At 54.9% G+C, this 25,483-nt stretch overlaps 9 protein-coding genes across 9 annotated transcripts; 3 read left to right on the forward strand and 6 right to left on the reverse strand.

Moving 5' to 3' along the window:
• Positions 1 to 476: 476 nt before the first annotated feature.
• AYL99_01264 (hypothetical protein) lies at positions 477 to 4,554 on the forward strand (the record flags this gene model as incomplete). Its single annotated transcript, XM_018832780.1, has 2 exons — positions 477 to 3,495; positions 3,545 to 4,554. 2 exons carry the CDS (start codon positions 477 to 479, stop codon positions 4,552 to 4,554), a joined length of 4,029 nt encoding a protein of 1,342 aa, XP_018698659.1.
• Positions 4,555 to 5,699: 1,145 nt separating this feature from the next.
• AYL99_01265 (hypothetical protein) lies at positions 5,700 to 8,924 on the reverse strand (the record flags this gene model as incomplete). The annotated part of the gene is made up of 1 exon (XM_018832781.1): positions 5,700 to 8,924. One exon carries the CDS (start codon positions 8,922 to 8,924, stop codon positions 5,700 to 5,702), a length of 3,225 nt encoding a protein of 1,074 aa, XP_018698660.1.
• Positions 8,925 to 10,139: 1,215 nt separating this feature from the next.
• AYL99_01266 (hypothetical protein) lies at positions 10,140 to 10,914 on the forward strand (the record flags this gene model as incomplete). Its single annotated transcript, XM_018832782.1, has 2 exons — positions 10,140 to 10,178; positions 10,240 to 10,914. The coding sequence occupies 2 exons, from the start codon at positions 10,140 to 10,142 to the stop codon at positions 10,912 to 10,914; spliced, it is 714 nt and encodes a 237-aa protein (XP_018698661.1).
• A 214-nt stretch (positions 10,915 to 11,128) lies between these two features.
• AYL99_01267 (hypothetical protein) lies at positions 11,129 to 11,578 on the reverse strand (the record flags this gene model as incomplete). Its single annotated transcript, XM_018832783.1, has 1 exon — positions 11,129 to 11,578. The coding sequence occupies one exon, from the start codon at positions 11,576 to 11,578 to the stop codon at positions 11,129 to 11,131; it is 450 nt and encodes a 149-aa protein (XP_018698662.1).
• A 1,226-nt stretch (positions 11,579 to 12,804) lies between these two features.
• On the reverse strand, positions 12,805 to 14,955 carry AYL99_01268 (L-serine ammonia-lyase; the record flags this gene model as incomplete). The annotated part of the gene is made up of 1 exon (XM_018832784.1): positions 12,805 to 14,955. The coding sequence occupies one exon, from the start codon at positions 14,953 to 14,955 to the stop codon at positions 12,805 to 12,807; it is 2,151 nt and encodes a 716-aa protein (XP_018698663.1).
• Positions 14,956 to 15,316: 361 nt separating this feature from the next.
• AYL99_01269 (MFS transporter, ACS family, allantoate permease) lies at positions 15,317 to 17,459 on the reverse strand (the record flags this gene model as incomplete). Its single annotated transcript, XM_018832785.1, has 7 exons — positions 15,317 to 15,517; positions 15,597 to 15,998; positions 16,136 to 16,505; positions 16,635 to 16,793; positions 16,936 to 17,060; positions 17,164 to 17,257; positions 17,314 to 17,459. 7 exons carry the CDS (start codon positions 17,457 to 17,459, stop codon positions 15,317 to 15,319), a joined length of 1,497 nt encoding a protein of 498 aa, XP_018698664.1.
• A 2,414-nt stretch (positions 17,460 to 19,873) lies between these two features.
• On the forward strand, positions 19,874 to 21,265 carry AYL99_01270 (hypothetical protein; the record flags this gene model as incomplete). The annotated part of the gene is made up of 1 exon (XM_018832786.1): positions 19,874 to 21,265. The coding sequence occupies one exon, from the start codon at positions 19,874 to 19,876 to the stop codon at positions 21,263 to 21,265; it is 1,392 nt and encodes a 463-aa protein (XP_018698665.1).
• Positions 21,266 to 21,652: 387 nt separating this feature from the next.
• On the reverse strand, positions 21,653 to 22,702 carry AYL99_01271 (hypothetical protein; the record flags this gene model as incomplete). The annotated part of the gene is made up of 1 exon (XM_018832787.1): positions 21,653 to 22,702. One exon carries the CDS (start codon positions 22,700 to 22,702, stop codon positions 21,653 to 21,655), a length of 1,050 nt encoding a protein of 349 aa, XP_018698666.1.
• Positions 22,703 to 24,105: 1,403 nt separating this feature from the next.
• On the reverse strand, positions 24,106 to 25,290 carry AYL99_01272 (hypothetical protein; the record flags this gene model as incomplete). The annotated part of the gene is made up of 3 exons (XM_018832788.1): positions 24,106 to 24,511; positions 24,618 to 25,198; positions 25,279 to 25,290. 3 exons carry the CDS (start codon positions 25,288 to 25,290, stop codon positions 24,106 to 24,108), a joined length of 999 nt encoding a protein of 332 aa, XP_018698667.1.
• Positions 25,291 to 25,483: the final 193 nt, after the last annotated feature.

Consider the following 25,483-nt stretch of genomic DNA (forward strand, 5'->3'; position numbering starts at 1 on the left):
TTCACTCCAGGACATCACCGCGCACAATGCTGGGGCAGAAGGTAGGTGAGGTGGGGCTCATATTTTTCCGTTCCGTGTCACGGTAATCCGGAACCATGTTTTTCCGTCGCCGCGACCGCTGGAGGACTCGAAGGGCCCCGGGGGTCGTCTCTAGTAGATACTGTGGGTGCCTTTCTCCACAACCCGTAATATAACCAGACACCAAACGTCCTTTTTCCGCATGGCACCTTTCCCTCGCCTTGTCACCTTGTGTTGATCTATCACAACACCTGTCACTATTCTTCCTACAACCCTAGCTACGGTGACAGGAGTCACCGTCTACTTTGCTTTACTCTATAAATCTGAGATAGTCTGTGGAAAGAGCTTCATGCTTCCCACATTCTAACCCTTCAAAGCGTCTCGGTTCCCCGTCCTTCCCTCTCGGTTCCTCCCTTAACGGTTCTTTCGAGGCTTTCTTCGGAGCCACCACGACCCCCATGGCTACCGCAACGGCAGACCCTGCTGCAAACGCCAGCTCTAGCATCACCAAAACCCCTGCTCAGCTTATGCAGGAGAAACATGAGGCTGCAGAAACCCATCGTGTGACGGTCGAAGAGGTTGTTGATGAATACGATCTTCAACACCCTCCTCCCTCCCATCATGGTGCAGAAGAGGCGAAAGAGACCACAACCACGAGCAACGGGACTGGCAATGCCCCTATGTCGGCTAAGGCTGCGGGGAAGCAAAAGGCGGCAGACAAGCCCCCGGTCCTCGACACTCAGTCCGAAGAGGCCTTCCCGGCTCTGGGAGCTGCCACGAAAACTGCCGCCGCTGCGTCCGCAAGACAGCCCGGCTGGATAGCCAGTGCCTCAGCCAAAGCTGCTCCAACAAATGGTTCTCCTGCCCTGGGATCTCGCCCGACTTCTTCTGGCGCTCTGACACCAAACTCGACGCCTGGTGCCCGGACTCCTATTGCCGCAACCGGCCCACGTGGTACCGTCGTCCTTCCCGGAAGATACCGTGACTCCTTTGAGATCGACAACGCCGACTTGGACAAGAGCAAACCCCTATCACGGGTGTTGAACGATGTCAAGAAGAAGTTCAATGTCATCGTCACTCCGAAGTCCACCAACTTCGCAACCCGCACTGAATTCATTGCCGAAGGCCCCAAAGCCCGAGTTACGGAGGCTCTGATGTACGTCTCTAAGGAACTGACCCTTGAGAAACAAGTTAAACTGGAAATTCCATCTACCGTCTCCGCTCAGATCATTGGCAAAGCCGGGGCGAATATCAAAAAGCTAGAAAACCAGTTCAATGTCCGCATTCATATTGACCGTGATACCAAACCTGTGACGAGCCCCGAAGATGTCAAAACCGATGTGGTCGAGATCCGTGGAAACGCTGCTCAGGTTCGACAAGTCTACGAGCAAATCTCAAACCAGGTCAAGTCGCTTCAGCCGAAGGTCGATCTCCCTGTACGCAGTATTCCCCCCGAATTCTATCCCTTCATTGCTGGTCGACACGCAGATCGTATCCAACAGTTGGAGCAAGACCGTGACGTTCGTATCAATGTGCCGCAGTATCACACGTGGCAGCAACAGCCACCACCACGACCTGCCGACGCGGATCAGCCTCCCACTTTCGTCCCTCATGGAGACAATCATATCGTCATCTCTGGCGACCAAGCAGCTACCTTAGAAGCGCGTTTGTTCCTCGAGCAGTTGGCTGAAGAGCTTCAAAAAGAGCTCCTCCTCGAAGAGCTTGCCGCCGAACAGATTTTACATCCGTACATCGTCGGAGAGCGCGGGATGGACCCTCTGAAATTCTTGGAGGAGACAGGTTGTGCTGTCATTCTGCCACCACCAAATCATGAGACGGAAGATATCCACATCATCGGCCCCCGAGACAAGCTCGAAGCGGGTCGAAATTTGGCCGAAGAACTCATGTCTCGAAAGCACAATCGAGCCGTCGATATGCACAAGCATTTCAACGACGCCCCTCAGGGCCCGGAGCGTCACTCGAGAGCGCTTGCTCAATACCTTCAACAGAAGGCTATCGAGCGGGAATTCATGAAGTCCCACGGTGCCGAAATTATCTTCCCCCCAAGCAGCAGTGCCTCACCAAGCTGGAGTGTCATTAGCAACGACCCGCAGAAGGCACTGTCCGCACGCAACGAGCTCTCCAAAATCACCCAAGCTTATCCTTCGGCAAGAATTCAGTTGGTCGAGGTCGATCCTTTCTTCCATCCTCACCTCGAACAAATGCATGCTTCCAATCTGAGGGACGGTCTAGGTGTTCATATGATCGTTCCTGAGGACGGCTCGGACCCCGTCGTCCTAGTCTACGAGGGACCTTCACAGGGGCAGGCTTTCTCGATTCCTCGCAACAAACCCAGCAAAGCTGAAATGGCCAATTTTGAGGAAGCCCTTCAAAAGGCACAAGCATTGCTGCTCAGCAACATTCCTCATCAAGGTATCTCTGTTCAGGATATTCACGTTCCAAAGAAATTTCACGACAAAGTCAAGAGATTCGTGAACAATGAGCCTCGGCCAACGCCTCCGGAGGCTTTCCCCGTTCAAGTGGACTTTGGTGGCGCTAGAGGCGATCCAAGACAAGCCAATGGCGTCTCTAGAGGCTCCCCGTCCGAAAGAGTCTATCTCCGTGGTCCGAGCGAGGCAGATATTGCGGAACTCCGCCAGAAGATCGAAGAGTTCCTACGGGAGGCCGAAGAAGACGAGAAAGAGCGTGGATACACCACGACATTTGCTTTCCCCGCCCAATTCAACAAGAACTTGATTGGAAAGCAGGGCGCCAGCATTAGGGCCCTGCGTGAAAAGCACGACGTCGAAATTGACACTCGCGAGGACGGCCATATCACCATCAAAGGCCCCGCAAAGAAAGCGGAGGCGTGCAAAGCGGAAATTCAGCGCCTTGCCAAACAATGGGAAGACGAAGTCAACTTCAACATCAAAATTGATCCCAAGTACCATGGTATGCTCGTGGGTCGGAATGGAGAGAATCTGCAGAAAATCCAAAGCAAAGTCGACAATACGGTTCGAATTGACTTCCCCAAGGTGCAGAAATTCAGCGATGACGCCTCTGTCGCCGATACCGCGAGCGAAGCTGGCGCCGGCCGGGGTCAGCCTCATGATGAGATCAGAATCCGAGGACCTCGAGCAAAGGCCGAGAAGGTTCGGGACGAACTGCTGAGTCTTCACCAATACTTGGTGGATAACTCTCACACTGCCACTGTTTCGGTGGCACAAGGCCAGATTGCCTCTCTCATCGGCAGGCGTGGTCAGGAGATGGAGAAACTCCGAGCCGATACGGGAGCCCAAATCGATATCCCGAAAGCTGATGGCTCTGATCGTGTGACTATTCAAATCAAAGGTACCAAGCAGCAAGTCGAAAAGGCCAAACAAGAACTGGAGAAACGAGCCAAGGCTTTTGATAATATTGTAACACGCACTTTGACGGTGGACAGGAAGCATCACCGTGCTCTGATCGGAGCTGGCGGTATGTACTATCATCGAAACACTCCAAGAATTCAAGCTAACTCGAACAGGCTCTCACATCCAGAACCTGGTTGCCAAAGCAGGTGGCACCGGGTCCAGCGCCGAACACGTACGATTCCCCCGTCAAGGGGACGAGTCCGATGAACTCACTGTTCGGGGCACGGCCGACGTGGTTGAGAAGATCCTTGCCGCCATTCAGGCCTTCGTGGACGAGCGAGAGAATCAAACGACCGAGACGATCGATGTTCCCGTCACCCAGCACCGTGCGCTGATTGGGCCAAACGGCAGTATTCGAAAGAAACTCGAAGAGGAGTTTGGCGTGACCCTCAATGTGCCCACACGAGGTACAGGACTCACTGGCGTCAAGATCATCGGTCGGCCAGAAAATGTCTCAAAGGCCAAGGAACGCATACAAGGCATGATTTCGAAGCCTCAGGGCGAAACGATCATGGTTCCACGACATCTGCACCATATCGTTTCCAGGAATGGAGCTCTGTTCCGAGAGCTTTCGCGAGATGGCATTCGTGTCGATCACAATGGACAGAAACCACCGTCGAAGACCACTGCCAGCCGCGGTCCACGGACGCGAACCATGAATGGTGATATGCCACTGATCACGGACCAACCTGGAGAAGAGAACTATTCATGGGACATTGTCTCCAACCAGCAAGAACTGGATGGTGAATCAGGGGAGATCCCGTGGGTGATTCTGGCCGGGAAGGACGCCTCGGACAACACAGTCGCCAAGGCCAAGGACAAGATCCAATCGCTGCTCGAGAAGGCTGCCGAACCCCAGCACACTGGCTTCCTCATTCTCCCAGATCCTAGACTTCACCGCCACATCATTGGGCCGGGCGGTTCGACCATCAATGCCATCCGGAAACAGTCTGGCTGTGACATTCAAGTGCCCAACAGGAATTCTAGCAAGGGCGAGGAAGGAGAAGCTATCACTATTGTGGGCAAGGAAGACGGTGTTCTGACTGCTCGGGACATGATTCTAGAGGAGATTAAGAGGGCCGAAGCCGGACGAAACTCGCCGAGGGGTGCTGGTCGTGCTTAGCATGCGTGAAGAGAGACGTCGCGCCGGCCATTTTGACGGAGAAGCGGAATTTTTGCCCGTCAGCACTTTGTAAGAGTATCGAGAGGACGCTGTTGCTTGAGTTTACAGGGGGTGGTGACGCATGGACTCTGGAGAAAAGAAAAAAGTTTGCTGTCGAGTAATTTGGATTGAAAAGTAGCACGGAGCCAGAATTTAGAGCAAGAAATTATCTGATCGAAGGACGCATAGCCCCCCCTCGTGTCATGGGTGTGTGCGTGCGTGAAGCCAAAACAAAATCAGAAGGGAAGGTCGCGTTGCTGGACCTCTGTCCCGCCATCCTCCAGGTAGGAAGTCGTATATGGTTTCGAGTCGTAGAACACGTTTTTGTCTCCAGACCTGTTCTATTCTGGCTTTTGTCTTTTGTCTACAGTCGACACGGTGAAATTGTGTCGCATACATACCCCACCAGGCATGCTCACCAGGCTGACGAGATAAAAGCAAAAGGGCCAGGGAGGGGGTTTGTTTCGGGACATGCAGGTAAATAGGTAGGTAGGTAGGTAGGTAGGTGGGAATGTATGTAGGTCCGAAAAAAGCTATTAACTGCACACACACACACACACACAGCTCTCAAAAAAGTTTGTTGAACATCGACATTCAGTAAGTATATGCTGCTGCTGCTGCGAAGGAGGAAAGAGGGGGAGAAGAGGGAAGGAAAAAGAACGGGGTGGGAATGGGGGTTCCGGGCTAATTTGATTTGAAGGACTCGTGCAGCAGGAGGAGGAGGAGGTATTATCTATATACCCTCTGGCATGTGGTTTGGGCGACATTATTAACTCATTAAATATGTAGATGGATGGATGGCTTGCGGGAAGGATTTAAGAAGCGCAAAACCAACGTTATACATAGACTCTTCGAGATTCGTCAGGGTCCCCAAGTGCTATTATACACAGGAACGAACGCGTGTGTCTGAGGAAATGGATCGAAAATGTTCAGGAGGTCTTTGGGAGCTTAGAGAATGGGCATATGCTTAACATGCAGCAGTGCAATGCTTCATTTATGCGTGATATCTATGGAAGCCCAGTCCGACGCCGCGCCAGAAACTTTTTATATGAGGATATGTATATAGGGATAGATAGATAGATGGAGGGAGGGAGAGAGGGAGCAGTTTAATACACCTCCAGCACATACCTCCCCTCGTCCTTCAGCTTCATGATCTCCCGGGCAGTGTCGATCTTCTTGGTGACGCCGTTGGCCTTGGCGTCCTTCGCGATGGCCTCCTCGAGCACGTTCGTGACGTCGGGCACGGGCCAGGTCGGGCCGCACAGGTAGAACGCGCCGTCCTCCTTGATGTACGCCTGCACGATGTCATCCAGCGTTTGCCGCATGCGGTCCTGGATGTAGATCTTGTGCGGCTGGTCGCGGCTAAACGCCCGGCCGAGCAACGTGATGACGCCCGCCGCCTGATACGCCTCCCACTCCTCGCCGTAGCAGTACTCCTCCCGCTGGTGGCGCGAGCCCATGTAGAGCAGGACCGAACCGATGTCCTTGCCCTGCGCCTTCTCCATGGCGCGGTGCTGGACGAAGGCCCGGAACGGCGCCAGGCCCGTGCCGAGACCGGCCATGATGATCGGCTGGGTCGACTTCGGAGGCAGCTTCATGACGGACGGCTTGACGCTGACCGTTACAGGGGCGCCGACCTTGAGAGCGGACAAATATTTGGTGGCTTGACCGAAGCGGTCGCGGCCCTTGGGATCGACCCAGTTCACGACGACCACCATGAGTGCGACCGAGGTCGGCGTCACGGCTTGGCAGGACGCGATCGAGTATTCACGACGCTTCATCGGTGAAACGATCCGAGCGATGTCGTGGAACGACGGATGTGCAGAGGGGAACTCGAGCAGGACATCCGCGTACGTAACGGTGTCGACCTCAGCCCGTCTCTGGAACTCCTTGAAACCCTCTGGCCCAGCCAGGGTCAGCAGGTTCTTCTTCTCGTTCTCGTCGTCCGCAAAGTCAGCCAGAGCTTCGTAGAACTTCTTGGGTGGACGACCGAAGATGTCGATGTTTTGCATGAGCGCTTGGTAGATGGTGCGATTCTCAAACACGCTGGGGTCGTCGCGCGAGGCGACCTCGACCACATCCTCCGCGTTGAGGCCGTACCATTTGATGAACTCCATGACTTGATCGTGGTCATTTTCTGCGTGAATGCCGAGGGCCTCGCCGATGTCGTACTTGAGGCCGGAGCTGCCGAGATCGAACTCGATGTGGAAAATGTTCCGGTCATACGTCAAGGGCGTCAGGCGGCGGTTTTCTTTGACGTGGACCGTGTAAGTTTTCACGGGCAGGTCGGGTCGGAGGACGCTCGACGCGTTATACGCTTCCTTGAAGAGGAGGCCTTTGGCGGCCTTTTGCCAGCTCCGAAGGAGAGACGGTGGCTCTTCTTCAGTCTTGTCAAAGGAGGTGAGGCTGTTCGGCGAGATATTGGTGGGCAACCCTGATTTGTCCTCTTCCAATTCCGCCCATTCCTTGGGTACCTCGATCCCGCGCAGGGTCTTCTCGAGGTCAGCCGCCACCTGCTTGAGGGTCTCCAGATCGTTGTTAGTGGTTGCAAGCTTCTGGAGACTGGCCTCCTCGGCAGAGTTTCGCTGTGTGATTCTGATAAAGGCGACTTGAAGAATAAGTGATTCAAGCTCAGGATTCTCAGTAGAGAGAGCAGTGTTGGCCGGATTGATCAGATACAGGTGGATGCTCTTCTCGGCGACCGATTTCTTGAACGCTGCAGGGAGCTTCTTCTCGACGTCTTCGTCTTTAACACCCGGTAACAGGAGGATAATGGCACCGCCTTGTTGAACAGACTGAACCACGTCGATTTGCTCCAACAGTTTGACATCTGTGACCACGGCGGTATTGGCATAAGTAATGGGATATGCAGCGTCAAGGCTTCTGGGGGATTTGCGGATGTCGACTCTGTGAATACCTCCTTGGATAGAGTTGTCGTGGGTGGTATTGACCGTGACGTTCTGAGACGATTCGGTCGCGAGGGCTTCCGCCAGGTAGGTGGCTGCAGGGGCAGATGGCGCGTCATCGATGTTCCAGAAAGTGTAACGTTGAACAGAGTTGTCCAAGAATGTGGTGATGCCCTGGTCGTCAGCGGCCTTGCCCAGGAGCATCTGGAAAAGCGGGGAGATGGATGACGGTGTCCAACGTTCAGCCCGAGCATATTTCAGCTCTTGCACTTCTGGGTGACCGTGAATTGCCGTTCCATACGAGACGGCGGCAAGCACATCCTCATAAAGACGGGAGTGAACACCGGCCTCCTGCACGGCCTGCGAGTCAACGACCTGACCGAGGACACCGATTACTCTCACGCTCTTGGGAATGAGCTTCAAGAACTGTTCCTCCGCGAACGGTCGATAGAGTCGAACATTGATTGCTCCAACCCTGCTACCGGTTTGGGCCAGGACCGACGCCGCCTGTGCAGCCAGTGAGGACTCAACCGAGCCGAAGGCGACCAGGACGACCTCGGGTTGCTCATGACCAAAATACTCAAATGGCTTGTAGTCGGTTCCAAGTTCGTCGTTGAGGGCCCGGAGGGTTCTCAGGACTCTACCCTCGGCGTTCAAATGCTTCCTGTCCTCGTCCGAGATCGAGGCCAGGATCGAGCTGTACGCGCTGCCCAACCCTGATTTGTCGAGGATGTCAATGACTCTTGTGGTCTCCCTCCCGATCCTCAGGCCGTCATAGACATGGAGCGTGGGGAGATCGTGAGCCAGCAGAGTGGCAAGCAACGACATATGCTGTGTCTCGTATGCGGATTGACTAGCAACCAAAGCGAGACCTAGATCTTCGGCCGCGGACAAAGCGGAGACGTAGTCCGTAACCAGACCTCCGTTCTTGTCGCCTTCGTAGTCGAGTGCCGCCACATGGGCCACGAAGGGGTTGCTGACCGAATAGAGCAGCGACAGCTGGTCGAGGACCGGACGCAGGAACTTGAGCGCCGAAGTCGGGGCTAGGAGACCCTGTGGAATGTGCCTCTTCTTCAGGTCAAAGTCCCTGGAGAACATGTAACCGAGGGCAATGGTTCCCGCTCCATTTCGAATCTGCATTGGTTGTACCCCAGTGGTGTATCCATTGATGTTCGCCTCTTGTGCCTCAGCCCAGGATTTTGCGGCAACGTCGAGATCAAATGTCTCGGGGGAGTAGGAGAAGATCTTGTCGGACAGAGCATAGGCGACCTGCTGGACGAGGATCTGGGCAGTCACGTAGGTAGGGCCAGCAACCGAGGACAGGGACGGCGCTTGACCAAAGGGCAGGTTCCTTGAGGCACGGAAGGCCACCTTGGAGTCTCCCTCCGGCGCTGGACCGCTGGAAGAGGGCAATTCGAGACGCATAGTTGCGGGCTTTTGCAGAGAAATGAGAGAGATGAGGAATGGGAAGAGGCGAACTTACCGTGGAGGACGCATTTTACAATGAATAGAACGGTCGAGGACCGACTGCCGACCGAGTTCCATGCACCTCATTCATTTTTTGAATTGCGTTATCGATCGGCAGCCAGAAAACATACAGTCGGAGGGAAAAATTGGTGGAGGCTCGATCACGCAATTCCACTAGCGCCAAATAAAAAGATCTGGATCACCGTCACGTGGCGCGAGGCTGAAGGTTGCATCCACCAATGGGGGATTTGCCCGTTGAGAGTGCCATGGGGGGGAGTGTCACCACGAAGACTGGCCGATAACGGTGCGAGTGCTCGTCAGTTGATTTTGCGATGTGATACAAGGATGCTCATTGCATCGAGTACAGTCACAGGAAGTGGTACCCACGTGACGCCCACGCAGAGCCTTGTCGATCGAGGTGCCTTCAGCCCCTGGTGAGGATGAGAACTCCGACACTTCGGGCGCGGTCTGTGTCATCGAAATGTTCTGTGGAGGCACCCTGGCGGTCCATATGTCTCTGGTAGTGCTATTTTCAATAGCGATGATGGTGTATTGTTATCAGAGGTCGTTGCCAATGAGCTCCAACGGATATCAGGTGAGAAAACTGTGCAGACATCATCTAGTCCCATTCAGGAGATACGAGGCCGACCAGAGAGAAGGAAATAATGGAACCAGATGCCATCCATGACTGCCAGGGCGCAGGAGTGGCGTAGTAGCTGTTTCCTCGTAGGTTGGTCGGTCGGTGAGGTCGAAAGACATGACTGTGTGTTTTTGAGCTGAAGATATTTCAAGTGCTGTCCGATGATATACCGAGTATACAAGAGTGATACAGGAACAAGCATGCGAGAATCCCTTATCAGCCCCAGAAAAGGAAGGATGACTCCAGTAGTAGTTGATATCTACCTCGTACTCTACCCTCAGTTGATCGAATCCAAAACCAGGAGGCAACGACATGTTTGTGGCCAATATCATCTAACCGTCTTTGGACTAGCTTGCCACGCCTCTGGTTGCAGCCTTTACGGCAGCATCAGATACGGCCGAACTGGTGCGCCTCACGTCTCTCTATATGTTAGCAACACAAGGGAAGGGAATCTCTCAAAAGTGCTGAAAGCCACCACCACTATCATCCACCATCATTCAAACTGTCGTTGATATTCCATCGAGGTCAAAACAATGGCAAAAGCTCTTGTTCTCGGCAGCACGGGCCTCGTAGTATGTCCCATCTCCATCCGCATGCCCGTCACAGGTACCTATCTGCTGACACAGAGAACAGGGCTCTTTTATCCTGTCGACTCTGAGGACCAACCCATCCTCTCAGTTCTCCAGCATTGAGGTCATTGCTCGACGACCTCCCCCAGCAGCCACAGGCCAATCCATCCCGGTCAACGAGTTTATTGAGAAGGACACCACCAAGTGGGCCGGTCACATCTCGTCGCTGTCCCCACCAGCGTCGGTCCTCTTCTGTGGTCTCGCCACGACGCGTGCCGCGGCCGGGGGCTTCGATAAGCAGTACCAGCTCGAACACGACTTGAACATCGAGCTGGCCAAAGCCGCCAAAGAGGCCGGCACGAAGACCTACGTCTTGATTTCCGCGGGGGGTGCCGATCCCCACTCATTTTTCGCGTACCCCAAGATGAAAGGCGAGATCGAAGAACACGTCAAGGACCTGGACTTTGACCACACGATCATCGTGCGCCCTGGCCTCATCATGGGCAAGCGTCAAGAACACCGCTTTGTGGAGAGCCTCTTCCAAGGGGTGGCCTCGGGACTGGGGAAACTCCATTCGTCCCTGAAGGACGTCTGGGCCCAGGACGCGGATGTCATCGCAAAGGCGGCGATTGCTGCCGCGATCAAGGCCGAAAAGGGAGAGCTCAAGGACAAGGTGTGGGTGATTGGCCAAAAAGAAATTATCCAGCTTGGGCTCAAGGAGTGGAAGGAGGGTAATTGAGTGGTTTTGTCGCGATCGAGGCTGAAGTGTCGGATGAACTGGACGGTGCAATCAAAGATACCCATCTCTGCTTTTTGTTTTAAGGATAATACGAACTGAACTGACTCCGTCTGTTTATTCATGAATATGCCCACTCCAGTACGTAAAATGTTCCACGACTGCCGCAGCTTTTCCACCGTCTGAAGACGCCGAGGATTGCAAGTCTCGGGGCATCTCAAGTGCTCTGTTCACCTTTCCCCGCCTCTCCACCACCTTTTCTCCCACCACCGCCTTCGGACATCTTCTTCTTGGCTCCTCCCTCCTCTTCTGCCGTCCCTTGGCTAATTTCTGGGTTGGCCGGGCTTGCATCCAGCGGATTGACCTCATTGCCCTCAACCGCTTTCCGCTTGGCCTCTTGGGGATCGGTGATGTTGGGGTCAAAGGCGGCCTCTTCGTTGGCCGCAGAGGTGTCGTCGGTGCCGGACTTGGAGTATTCGGACGGCTCGGGGTCCATCTTCTCGCGGTCTAATTGTGCGTCTCGCTGGGGGTGAGGGTGGCGGTCGGGGTCTTGATCTGCCGCAAAGGCGCGGGGGGTCGTGGAGAGGGCCCGAAAGGGGGAGTTGGCGGGAAAGAGTGGACGTGAGAGGGATTGGAGGTTCCGAGGGAAACGGAGACGGGGAGGCATGTTGAGGGTGCGGGATGGGTGCTGGAAATCTGGGTAGAATAGCGATTCCTCAGTGTCGGGCTCTGTCTGTATTGTCACCGGAGCAGTAAGTGTCCTAGAGTTGTTCAATCAATGGTACTGCTTGTACTGTTTTGTGAGGATGCAGAAGGGGGGAAGTTTGAACGAGAGAACTTATGAAGCAGAAAAAGCAGCAAACCATCGTCATTCATCATTCAACCACCGACTTTGCTGCAACTGCGATTGGAGCTCGTCATCTCTCCAGGGCGACTTGATTTACTCGGGCGCAGATCAATGATGCCAGTCGCTTCTGAGCTACTGGGTGTGATGCCCTGTGACGTCATGACGGATCGCTGTCCCGTTCCGATTTGGGTATACACACATATTCCATCCGACTTCATCTTAGAGCATTCTCCGCCAATACCTCTCGAAGCTTTTCTCGGAGCATCTTAAGCCGTCGGCTCCTCAGAGGGCTACGAACGGGTATTTTGGTGCCACACCATTTCGACCAAGGCGCCTCGAGGACATGTCAGATAAGATAGGAGGATTCACCGCGAACTTGCTCTAGATTTCAGATCAAATCGCATTCGAGGACTCTAGCGCCCTGCAAACGTTGGCGAGACATAAGAAGTTCTAGGTATATATATGTATATATATATGTGCACATCCAGCTAGACACGGTAATGGGTCATTTGCGGCCCACAACAATATCAAGCACACTCATTCCATTCAAGCTGGCAAATCTGTTTGGCAGGCAGAAAGCCCTTGCTTGTTAGACGATCATCTTCAGCATCTGCAACTACCTCTGCTGATACAGGTCCACATGTCATGCTGATCGCTGTACAGAGTAGCTTCGGTCAGTATGAGCTCCCCGGCAGTCTCACACGGCGCCATGCTCAAGTAGGTGGTCCTCTGGCACCCTGCCACCAGTCAAGCCAAGCCCAGCGTGCTGCAGTCTTCCTCGTCCATCTCACCCTGCTGATCGTGAGGCTGCTGCCATGACCTATGGGGTCTCATAGAGATCACCCTGAGAACACCGACCCGTCCTGAGGCGACTATGACCAGGCCATAGACGGGTGGAAGAAGTGTGTAGTGCCTCCGAGATTTCCTACATTGATCATGACCCTTTTCTATCCGTCTGGCCCACGATGCACATTATTGACATGTACAGCAGGGCAATGCCCAAGATCTTGAGCCTTTAGCCTAAGGCCTGAGGCACTGAGATGCCCTCAACAATCAGGGACGCTGACAGGGATATGAAACGGCACGCTGGTGGCCAATCCGCTCAGACTGGTCTCCTTGAACTCGTTCCTCATCCCTCGGGCGGTCAGGCGCATGGCCCGGATGGCATCGTCCAGCCGGACCTTCTGCGTGCCGGTTTCGCTGCTGAGAGCGAGGTTGGCACTCGAGATCGCCTTGATGGCACCCAGGGCATTTCGCTCGATACACGGCGCCTGCACAAGACCACCAATGGGGTCGCACGTCAGGCCCAGGTTGTGCTCGATGCCGATCTCGGCAGCCTGTTCCACAGCTTCGGGGCTCGCCCCCATGCACGCCGCAAACGCACCCGCAGCCATCGAACACGCGACGCCGACTTCTGCCATGCAGCCGCCCTCGGCCGCCGAGATGGTCGCGCCGCGCTTGTACAGCATGCCGATGGCCGCGGCGGTGAGGAGGAAGGTCGGCACGTCCCGTTCGGGATCGTCGCTGATGAACTCGATCGTGTACTTGAGCACGGCGGGGATGATACCCGCGGCGCCGTTCGTCGGAGCCGTGACAATTCGTCCCCCGGCCGCGTTGGTCTCGTTAACGGCAATCGCGTATGCGGTCAAGTAGTCCATGGCAGGGAACGTCGTGCGACGTACGGGAGGCGGTGGGATGGGATGATCGAGAGCGCCGTGGACGCGGGGAACCCGTCGCAGGCCCATGCGATTCGGTGCCCGAGCCACCGCCGTGGCTGCCGGGTGAGGGAGGGAGGCATCGCCCGTCTTTGCAGGAGAGATGGATCCCACATGTTCGACGTCTTGGGTTCCCTGGGTGTGTGCAGGGTAGAGACCTCTCGTAAGCCGCCGGTACAGTGCGGGAGCTCGTCGATGCAGCTTCAGGGAGCCGGGCAAAGTCGAGTCGAGCGGAGCCTGAACACCCTCGAGGATGCTGTCGTCCATGACTCGCCAGATGCGAAAGAGCTTCCGGTAGATTTCTTCCTCGGAAGACCCATGGCTTTTCTCGTTCTCGAACACCAATTGTGCAATCGTCAGGTTGTGCTTGTGGCAGAGATGCAATAAGCTGGCTGCATCGCGGAACGGGTAGCGAGGCTGGCGTGAGGTCGTAGCCGTGTTGTGGTCGCCTCCGGGCTCGATGTCTGCAGGGCCCGTCGGGGACACTGTCGAAAGGGCACTTCCAGTGTCCTCGACTCCCGTCTCCGACATACCGTCACCGTCCAGGAGTTTGACCTCGAGCCCAGTTTTCCGATCTCCCGCGGCGTCTGCGCGGCGGATCTCCTTGTAGTACATGTTCTCGCTCAGATCTGCCGGATGATGTCCCGCATCTGGCGACACCAGATCGTGGGACTGTGTGGGGGAGCTGTTGGCCGGGTCTTGGTTCTCTGCATTGTTCGACAGGGCACCATTGACGACAAAGCCGCCGCCGACACTGAAGAAGTCATTCGTGGCCAACATGTCGCCCTGGGCGTCGAACACCATCAGACGCATGCCGTTGCTGTGCAAGGGCAGCTTCTTGCCCCATTCCCAGATGAAGTCGCGTTCGTAGTCGAAGGTGATCTCTTTACCCCTGGGGCCGCCGGGAAGCCCCTGGCCCAGGAAGAGCTTCTTGGTCGACTTGATCTCGGCGAACCGCTTCGGCACGTACGCCGTGTCCACCGTCTCCACGTCGGCACTCTCCAGGCCGAGCAGCAGGGCCGACGGCGTCATGTGTCCCTCGCCCGTCAGGGCCAGGCTGCCGTAGATGGCCACGCGGATCTTTTCGACCCGCTGCAGCAGGTTAGCTTCCACAAGATCGGCCACGAAGATGTTGCCGGCGCGCATGGGTCCGACGGTGTGAGATGACGAGGGGCCGATGCCGATGGAGAAGAGGTCAAATGTTGAGATAACCGCGTGTTCGTAGTCCGCTTCACTGTACGTGCCGGCATCTTCATCGTCGTCGTTGTTGGTGTTGTTGTATCGTCTCCGCGGAAGCGTGCTGAATCGGCGGAGAGCATGTATCCGGAAGGCAGCTGGAGGTCTGGTGCATGGACGATGACAGCCTCCAGCTATTGCAGCCCGGCCATATCTTGGGCTGACAGCCAGCTGTCCGCGCAAGCCCCAAGCTAAAGTCCCAACACCCCGAAGCACGACAAACCTCTGCCAGCCCGTGCGCTTCATTTGTCGTAGAAGGAGAAGAAGACTGCCAGGCGGTAAGGAGACGACGGCAGTGGCGACAACGAAGGGCAAAACATATGTCGCGAAGGGGGAAAGGAAAGTATTTACGTTTATGGACGATGATGATAGGGTTGTGTTTCCCGACACTTCTCGGGGATTTTATCCTACAAAGGGATGGTGCAGTCTTTAGGTATACGGCGAACTGTCCACACGCATTCTCCATATTAGAAATGCTCCACTCTGGCAGGGAATAAATGTGTGGCAACGGTCCTCCACTACCTATATCTGCCTCGAACACGCTGCTATCTTACAGTGTTCAAGGCCATCACAAGCAGCAGCACGGACCTCCCGACCGGGTATCATCTCAAATCACATATCGGAAATCAGGCAGCTGCCGATCTGTCTTGCCCGACAGATCTTCCCGTAGAGCGTCACTCCCGCTCAGTCTCTGGCTTGGTCCGTGCCGCTTGTTCCTCCGTGCGTTTTCCCAGACGTAATAGGCAAGAAGACAGGCGAGAAACCAGGCCCCTAAGGCTAGCCCCGAAAGTGCAGCCTTGATGCCGGTCTAAATCAAAGGATAGAGATGTCAACAACTCCATTTTATAGGGACAAAATGTAGGGCTTTAGACTAGAGGTGAACTTACGGGATATTTGGGAGCCTGGCTGGACTGGAAGAACTGCGGGCCCACGATGTTGCCGATGCAGTAGGCGACAAACAGGGTGGAGCTGGTCACAGACCGCTTGGTGAAGCCGCCGACGTTGGAACTTATCAGACTCAGCGAGAGGGGGATATTGGCCACGAAGACGCTTCCGAGACACAGTCCGCCCATCCGCGCCGCGCGACTTTTACATTCGTATACCATAATCAAGCCTGCCATGGCGATGAGGGTGTTCATGATCATGAGCACCAGCCGAGCTGACGGCAGGAGAGTGGCCAGAGTCGAAGTCAACAGGATGAAAACGAGCTGCGTCGCCCCCTGGGACATCTGAACCAGAAGAGTTTTCAGGGTTGAGAACCCAAAGCCTTTGATGACAAGTGCTCCGAACTGGACGGCCGTTGTCAGCATTCTTTCGTCAGATGGCTGCGACGCATGCGCACGGCTCCAGAGGTAAGAGCCTCTGGAAAAGGCCAAGGCGCGTCGCCCGGTCGGAAAAACGGCGAAAGAAGGGAGACGGGACTCACGCTGGTTAATCCACCGTTGGCCAGATTGACTGAGATAGTATAGAGAACCAAGGGCCACAGCTGCGGATCGGTCAGGGCGTCGATGACCTGGGCCGGGACGAAGTCGTCGTTGTCCTTGAAACCCGTCTTGTTCTCGATCGTGCGCTTCAGGGCGACTTGCTGCTGCTTTTCATCGAGAAAGACGGCTTTGTCTGGCGCATCGGGGAGGAACAGGTATAATAGCAGAGCATATGCCGCGGTAATACTGCCGAGGATGAGGAAGAGCAGACGCCAGTGCGCGATGGCGGGCATCTGGATCTCGCCGATGCCGTACGCGACCAGTCCGCCAAAAATACTTGCGAAGGAGTTTCCAACGAACCAAGCACCTTGTCTGTGATCGCGGATATCTCGTCAGTTTCGTGGACCGGGGAGAAGGCTCAACCGCCGGCGGCTGAGTCGAATGGGATCGCAGCGCCCCAGACACCAGGAGAGGAGTGCGGATGGAGTCATCGGTGCTTACCGCAGAGGCTGTTCTTTGCGTGTATAAAACATGCTAATGATCAAAGAAAATCCAGGGGCTATGGCGGCCTCGCCCACACCCAGGAAGAAACGTGCCGCCATGAGTCCGCCAAAACTGTGAACGGCACCGTGGCACATGAGAATGCCGCCCCATAAGCACCTGTGGATTGACATACATCAGCCGGTTGCCTTGTGATTGCGACTCGCGTGCATGGGTCACAAGGTGGACAGTTACAAGACAAGATGCGACTTGGGGACGGGGAGGAAGCCAGAAGTTCGAGACCAGAAAACATTTCTCGTACACTGTGACGGCGAGGTATTTCCCCGAGGGAAAGCGGACAATAACGTAGGAGCTGGGCCAACTCCACGCGAGGTATCCAAAATAGAAGATGGCTGAGCACCAGGAGTATTGGGTGCCGTGGAGGTTCTGGTTGATAGAAAAAGTTGTGTCAGCACGCACAAGCCTATGGGAAAAAGAAAGGAATATATTTGAAGCATAGATGTCCGCTCACGGGGTGCCTCTCACTTACCAAATCGTCCAACAGTCCCAGCAGAGCCGCATAACTCAGAGCCAATTTGTCCATGAATTGCAGTAGATAACAGAATCCCATCAGGGGAATCACGCTAAAGACCCGAACAAGGTCAGCGTTGGGGGAAGATTCATGTTCTTCACGACTGACCAGAGATCGATCCTTCTCAAGACCTCCCTCGACTCTGACGGCGACACAGTCAAGTCGTCACCCGTTTGCACTTCCGAAATTTCTCCAGGGGGCAAGCCATAGTCGAGCTTGACTTCCGAAGAAGTAGCATGGTTGTGTTTTTCCATCGTCGTGGGGGAATTGTCCGTCCTTGATCGAGAACGCAAATAGATAGTAGCCACGTCTTTTCAAGAGTCGAGGGTTTGAACTGCGCACAGACGGCGACCCTCTTTTTCTTTGCAAGGCACTCTGAAATCAAATGTGGCGGTGGGAGACCTGAGCAAGTCCACCGAGCCCTACGTCGTGAAGCAGAGGTCTTCACTTTATGCTGACCAAATCCTAATCTCATCCCCCTGCTGGATTTCGATAGGCGCTCTTGGCGATTCGTGTCGGGAATGGATATATATCTGCAGGTCTGGCCGATCCGCCTGGGTTGTATCCAGCAGAATTTGCCGTTTCTGGTCCGTCGGTAAGGCTCTGTAAAACCGGCCTTGTACCGAGTGCAGTGGTTGGGCGGCCAGGTCGGCAACCGCCGGAGCCCCTCCCCACACCCTCTTATCTCATGTTACAGTTTACCGAGTTCAGCTATTAGCCGACCCTTAATCAGCTCCAGAAGGTAGGTGGACGCTACATCCCCGGCCCAATGTGCATTCCTGGTAGAGCCCGACAGCAGCTGCCCCGTCCCAGATCACGATATGTAAGCCGAGGTGCAGAGGTGCAGAAGCTAGACTTACCCAGAACGAACCTCGTACTGCATAGTTAAGGTCGGGACTATCACACATGGAGCGAAGGTGGAAAGGTGGCCAAACTCAGAGGTAGGTAGAATATCACAGAAATCCTGCAAAGTGGTAGTAGTGACGGCGGCCATTGACAAAAATTCCCTCTATCTGAAGTCGATGGCCTTTCGACGCCCATTAGTCAGCTGTCGTGGCTGTAGGATTGTAATCTTGAATCACCCGGCGCAGCCAAGAAGGCCAGAGCAAAAGAGGAGGACTCGTGCCATCAAGAGCTGGTCTTTGAGCCAAGTCGCGATGGATTTAGCGACGTCGAGAGTCGAGACTGTGGTCATTAGCAGTCGACCGCTATACCTATTTCAGAAGTTGTGTTAGCAGCTTATGGAATAGCGCGGCCGGTCGATGACAAAAGCTTGACGAACTAGTGGCACTTATGTAAACATGTCCAGGGCGGAAATATATACTGCCAGCCAATAAAACACCTGGGATGGCTAGGACTTCTACCCGCGTAGTCCAACACCAGATCCTGAGTATGCCAGGTACTCGTAACCGAGTCATGACTGAGTCATGGCTGCTGTGGATGAACTGCCGGAATATCTGGTCAGTATCGCCACTATTGCGAATAGCCAGACTAAACAATAATGTTGCCAAGGGTCTTCTTCACCTGCTTTGTGTGATGCTCATCTGATACTGATGAATTTTGCTCGAACCAGTCCGGCCAGGCTGGAGATCACTCATCAGGATCCATACGGTAGAACAATATGCCCAAGTACGGCTTGAGACAGAGCGCATTGAGGTCGTTGTCGCGGGCCATAGAGAAGGATATGTGAACCACTAAGCAGACAGATCTCTCGGGGATGTCGCAGAGTGGTCCGACCGGCCGACTCGCTCATACTGGATAGACAATGATGTCTCATAGTGCCGGGCTTGAATGGCTGTCGATCGTAGCTCCATGGAATACGCAGCAACAAAGATCCTCATCACACCCGCGTATCTACTTACAGTATTCTAGAGGCTGTTCCATTGGGAAGCCTTGCCGATTCCGAGGGCCATCACAGAGACCGAGATATCCACGAAGGGGCGTTGATCCCACGAACACAGCCTGAGCACCACCAGCTCCATCGCACTGCAGCATTTATTGTAGCAACTGAGGCATCAGGATGGTGGGCCTGATGTAGCATAGAGGAATCCAGGTGGCGCGGTGGCAAGCACGACAAAGGCATATCGGGGACGGGCGGAGGTGGAAAGGGGCGGACAAAGATGTTGGAAAAGAAGCGGAGAGTGGAAAGAGATTCTTTATGCGATGTCAGAAGCAGCTACTCGCCAAGCTTTAAACCATACTCGAAGAAGGAACCAACTTAAGCCAGCAGCCGTACTACTAGCCGGATCTCCCGTCTTAACTTCCTGGGGCCGTAGAGCAACCTTTAAGCACTGCGGCGCACACGCAGCACCGATGATATCCACGTGCCATGCCCCAGAGAGGACGACAAGGGTCTCCGGCTATATGCCTTGCTGGACATGTAATGCGGTGAACTGGTGCGGAGCAACCAGACATCTAATTGGAGAATGCATGGCGTTTGGATAAAACAGAAGCCCGTGGGTATTACTCCGAATATAGACGGTAGCAGCCGATTGCTCTCCGCAGTGTCAGATTCATCTCATGATCGGCAGACGTCATGACGCCTGTGCTGATGCGAGCCATGAACAATTGCTGATTTCCCAGCAAGCACAAGGGAAACGGGGACAATCTTAGCCATCACCTGTACAACAACAGGCTCTCTCACTCTATTCCAATCCCGGGAAGAGCCATGCCTCCGACGTACCCAGAGACACTAAACGTGCGCTACTCATCCGACGACCCGTCCCTCCGATTCCCCGTCCACAACCCAGCGACCGGTGAGGTTATCACCCATCTTCAAGCGGGGACACCTTCTCAAGTCGACGCCGCCGTCCGAAGTGCCCAGAAAGCATACGACAGCGACTGGCGGTGGCGCTCCCCAGCGGAGCGAAGCGCCTTTCTCTTCAGATGCGCCGACGCACTGGAGCCCCACAAGGACGAGCTGGCCGAGTTGTTGTGCCTGGAGAATGGCAAGCCAAAGCAGGATGCCCTGTCCTTCGACATCAACTTTCTCGTCAACATCTTTCGGTTCTTTGCCAGTATCTGTGACAAGCTGCCGGGCGAGTTCTACCAGCGAGGCAGCGTCAACGCGACGGTGATCTATGAGCCATTCGGCGTCTGTGCTGGGATTCTGCCCTTCAACTGGCCACCAATCCATTTCGGGGGCAAGACGGCTCCAGCCCTGGCGGCGGGGAATGTCATGATCATCAAGCCCGGGGAACAGGCTCCTTTGACGGTGCTCCGGATGTGTGAGATCATCTCCCAAGTCCTGCCCCCGGACGTGGTTCAGGTTGTGCCAGGCCTTGGGCCGGAGGTCCCTGCGGCATTGATCAAGCACGACCTTGTCAAGATGGTGTCTTTCACAGGGTCAACTGTGGCGGGAGCAAAGGCGGCCGAGACAGCGGCGAAGACTGTGACGCCTGTAGTGCTCGAGCTTGGGGGGAAGAATGCGTTCGTTGTCTTCGATGACGTCGAGAATCTCGATCGCGCAGTTGGGTATGCTCTCGAAGGGGCATTTTTCAACAAAGGCGAGGCGTGCACGGCATCATCCAGAATATTGGTCCAAAACGGGGTGTATAATCAATTCTGCGACAAACTTGCTGCGGGGGTGAAGAACCTCAAGTCCGGAAACGGTCTGTCCCCAACCACCCACCTGGGACCGCAGGTCAGCAAGGCACAACAAGAGAGGGTCCTCGGATACCTCAAGAAGGCCAAGGACCTCGAGAAAGAAGGAAAAGTCAAGATCGCGGCCCAGGGTCAATTGCCCGACGACCCGGCTTGCCAGAACGGCTTCTTCGTGCCGCCCACCCTGATCACCGACGTCACGAGAGACATGGTGATCGCCCAGGAGGAAATGTTCGGTGTGCTCGTGACAGTGACGCCATTTAAGACGGAGGACGAAGCCATTGACATCGTGAACGAGTCCCGGTACGGCCTGACGAGCATCATCTTCAGCCAGAGTAGCGAGAGGTGTTGGCGCTTCTCGAAAAAGGTCGACGTCGGGTTGGTCTACGTCAACAACTACTTCCGGAACATTCTGGGGATTCCCTTTGGAGGAGCTAAAGAAACCGGGTACGGGTGAGAGCATAGTATCGACACGCTGAAGGAATGGTGTCGCGCAAAAGTCATCACGCAGCCCAGCGGGTTCGGGGAGACCCCCAGCTGGAGGGCCGTTAAGGAGGTCTACGGGGCGTGAAGCAGGTACCAAAATTTGCAGGGACGAATTTCTTGAAATACGCCTGGGCTCTCCTAGTTTTTGATTGAAATATGAGAACGAAAATGGACAACAAAGTAGCATGGGAAAATCTTATTGGGAGCGAGGTATTCAGGTCTGTGGACACAACGCTGGCCAGCCAATCGGCTTGACTCTTGTATAGCGCTTTAGAGTCTGCTAGTGGCACAACTTTAATTTCCTAGTGTGACTAGCGCCTTGGCGCGAACACCGACTCCGGCCAAGCTGAAATCTCTCTCAATACTCGAATTTCTGTCCGACCAGCTTCTCACTCAGTTCCCACAGCTTCTCCGCCAGCTTCGGATCCTGCGCCCACGCCGGCGCCGGTGTGACTTGTCCGTCACTCAAGAAGATGCCGCTGCCGTCCCTGAGGTCGGCGGGGGCGAGACTGTGGTCCAGCCCCGCGACCAAGGACGTGGCGCAGCCCTGGTCGACGCTCTTGAACTCGGCCTGGAACTTCTCGACGATGGCGGCGAGGGCCGCTGGCGGGTAGTGGCGGCTGAGCTCCGTCATGATGGCGCCCGGGTGCAGGGCGAAACTCAGCACGCCGTGCTTCTTGTACAGGCGCGCCGTGAGCCCCAAGGCGAAGAGCACGTTGGCGGACTTGGACTGCCCGTACGCCACGGTGGGGTTGTACGTCTCGGTGAGCTCTACCGGACGGCCGGTGGCGGCCAGAGCCGCGTAGTTAGGTTGCTCGTCCTCCGGCAGGCTGCCCATCTCCTTGTCGAAGTTGATGTCGGAGAAACGGACCGGACTGTAGGCCACGCCGCGCGAGGAGACGTTGACGATGCGCGTGCGGCCCGCCGTGGGACTCGACTGTGCGGCCGCGAGGATCTTCGGCATTAGCAGGTTCGTGAAGAGGAAGTGGCCGATATGGTTGGTGGCGAACTGCAGCTCGATCCCTTCGGGGCTGAGTTGGCGGTCTTGAATGCTCATGACGGCGGCGTTGTTGAAGACGATGTCGATCTGCTCGACCTGGGCGTTGGATATGATGGACGCGGCTGCGGCACGGCACGACTGCTGCGATGAGAGGTCCAGCGGGACGGCGATGTACGTCGTGTCGGGCGATTTTGAGTGTGCCTCGTCGATGATCTCCTGGATCTTGGACGGCGTGCGGCTCGCGAGGATGAGCGTCTTGGGCGCGTGGGCGCTGAGGATCTCAACCATCTTGCCTCCCAAACCGCCTTTGTTGACGCCCGTGATGAGGATGGTCCTGCCCTTGATCGCGAGGGCAAACATCTCTGCCACGGACGTCCCCGTGGTCGAAAAGTCGAATGAGTGTGCCATGTTGCTGTTGTTTATTCTGTTGGAACTGAGCTGTCTTGCCTGAATCCTCCGTTGCACTGTGACTCTCGTTCGCTTTGGGAAGGAGGAGACGCTGGGCTTTCGGGACCTGATCTCAAACCGACGCAAGACGTTATAAAACCTGCTGCTATAGAAACATTCCATTTCGATTTTTCCCCTATAGTCCAGAGATACCTGCCCCTTTTTATACGAGTTACCTACGTTGCCTATGATAGGTTAGTTTTTTTCCTTTACCAGAGCAACGAACACGGCTCCATGGAATGTCCCTTCCCCTCCCCCTTTCCCCCTTACGCGATGGTTCTCTGAACACCACCAGCCCGGAGTTTAGCTCCAACAGTACTTACCTCCGACCGCAAACATAAATCCGAGGCTGTGTGGTTGCTAAAACCCAGTCCTTGTCATATAGTTGCATGAAGAGAAAATGGGGCCCTGGGGGTCGGCCACTATGTGGATTCCGAAATTGCGAGGGTTTCGTTGGTATGTGTGTACCGAGTACATACAGTATGTCGCATGTATGTAAATCCGAGTTCATCAATCAGTTAATGCTACATCGGCAGGGGATATATACTGATTGCCAACCATGTATGTCAAGGAATATGCTGGTGCGATCTTGCATATTCTACATAAAGCGAATGGCCACGACTCAAGACGTGTACGACGAATGGTGAAAGCATTTGTCGATCTGGATGCTATTACTTGACCCTTCCCTTTCATATGGGTAAAGTGGGTTGGACTGGTGTCATGAATGACAAGGATATAAGCTAAGAGGTCCAAGATCTGTCATGAAATGACAGGATTCTTAGTCTTTTTGGGCGATCCCCAAGGGGCTGTGGACCTCTTCCTGACATTATCCTGTCATTTCATGCGGAGCCTGTCTCTGAGATCTACACGTGGGACGTATAGGTACGCTGTGCTCCCGTACTGAGCTACGCACGGTAGGCGAGGGTTCGATCCGCGTAAAAGACATGAGTTTTTTATGGCTTTTCGGATTACGTAGCTTTTGTGCGTACTTGGCGAGCCGTGCGTGCGGGGTCTGTGTCCTCCCCAAGAGTCGACGTCTCGGAGTACTTATTCGGACCTGCCTATGCGACTCGGGGGCGAGCCGCCTAGGAGGAGGGGATAATTGTCATGAATGACAAGCATATAAGCTAAGAGGTCCAAGATCTGTCATGAAATGACAGGATTCTTAGTCTTTTTGGGCGATCCCCAAGGGGCTGTGGACCTCTTCCTGACAACTGGTCGGATATGTCGTGGCCGAAAAATTGCCATTCATCCTCCGTAACCTCAATTCCAGAATCGACAAAGGATGGATAGCTGGCACTGATCCTCCGGTTTCCTCCTTTCCTTTCTTTCTCATTACACCATCGTCTTCAAGGGCTCATGTCCTAGTCGTCGCCCAGCTCTGCAATATCCGGCACGGGCCCCTCGGGAACGATGCCGCTCGGATTCAACATGGTCAGGCTGGTAAAGTAGTGGCCCTTGATGTGCGCGAAGCTGGTGGTGCCTCCGAACGCCGCAACCGTCCAGTAGAGGTGCCTCACCCAGCGGTGGATGTGCGGGTAGTGGGTGCGAATCATGGCGCGGTTCGTCTTGAAGAGCGACACGTACACGGGGTCGAAGCGGACGATGGTCACGTACAGGCGCACGTCGGCCTCTGTGATCCTCGCCCCAAAGTAGTACGGTCCCTCGTTGGACGCGGACGCGAGATGCTGTTCGACTTGGTCCAGGGAGGCGAAGAGTGAGGTGACGGCATCGTGGTATGCGGATTGGGTTTGGGCGAGGCCGCATTTGCTGCGTGTGGGAGGCTGTGTCAGTGCTCTGGGTCTCTTTACTTCTATTGCGAGAGAGGAAGCGGTCTGAACATTGACAGACAAGGAGAAAGGAGCGCTGTACTCACTAGACGCCGTTGTTGATGTTATCGTAAGTCCACCCGTTGACCTCGTCAATCTTCCCCCTCAACGTTTCCGGATAGAGGTCAACCTTTCTCTTCTCCTCAGGTAGAAGTTGATCGAACTCTGTATACAACATGCGGATAATCTCACTGCTTTCGTTGCTCACGATGGACTCCGTCTTCTTATCCCACAGCACGGGGACCGTGAAGCGACCCGTGTAGTTGGGTTCGGCGTGGTAGTAGAGGTCCTTCATGCGTTTGAAGTCTGGATGTAAAGGATCCGGCGTCACGTCCTCCATTGGCAAGGATTCATCGGGATCCACGAAGCGCCAGCTGTCGACGATGGACATGTGGTAGTGGACTGACGTGACAGAAATGATAGACTCGAGGCCCTTGAGTTTCCGGACGATCAGGGTTCTGTGGGCCCATGGACACGCGTACGAGACGTAGAGATGATATCGCCCCTTTTCGGGAGGAAACCTCGCGCCCGGTTCGCGAGAGATCCAGTTGCGGAACTGAGATGACGGTCTTTGCAATTCGCCCTTCTCGTTGAACAGCTTGGCCGGTAAAGGGCTCTCCTTCGTACTCTGTTGGACCGGAGACCAGTGATCCGTCAGCATCGCTGGTCAGGCTTTCTGTATGCCGTCGCGATCCAACTATGACATACCTGGATAGACATTGTTCGGGCAGCACTTCGGATCGAAAATACTTCTGTTGTCAATCCAGATCTGGAGTCAAGTAAAGTACAACAATCCACCTACTGACCAAGTCCGCATCAGCTGGTCAGAAAACAGCGGGGAAATCATTCTCACTTATACCTCGTCGTGACGAAATTCTCACATAAGTAATCAGGGCGTATAGCACGCGGCCGC

This window comes from Fonsecaea erecta (genome assembly GCF_001651985.1).
Source record: "Fonsecaea erecta strain CBS 125763 chromosome Unknown Scaff1, whole genome shotgun sequence".
Lineage (NCBI taxonomy): Eukaryota > Fungi > Ascomycota > Eurotiomycetes > Chaetothyriales > Herpotrichiellaceae > Fonsecaea > Fonsecaea erecta.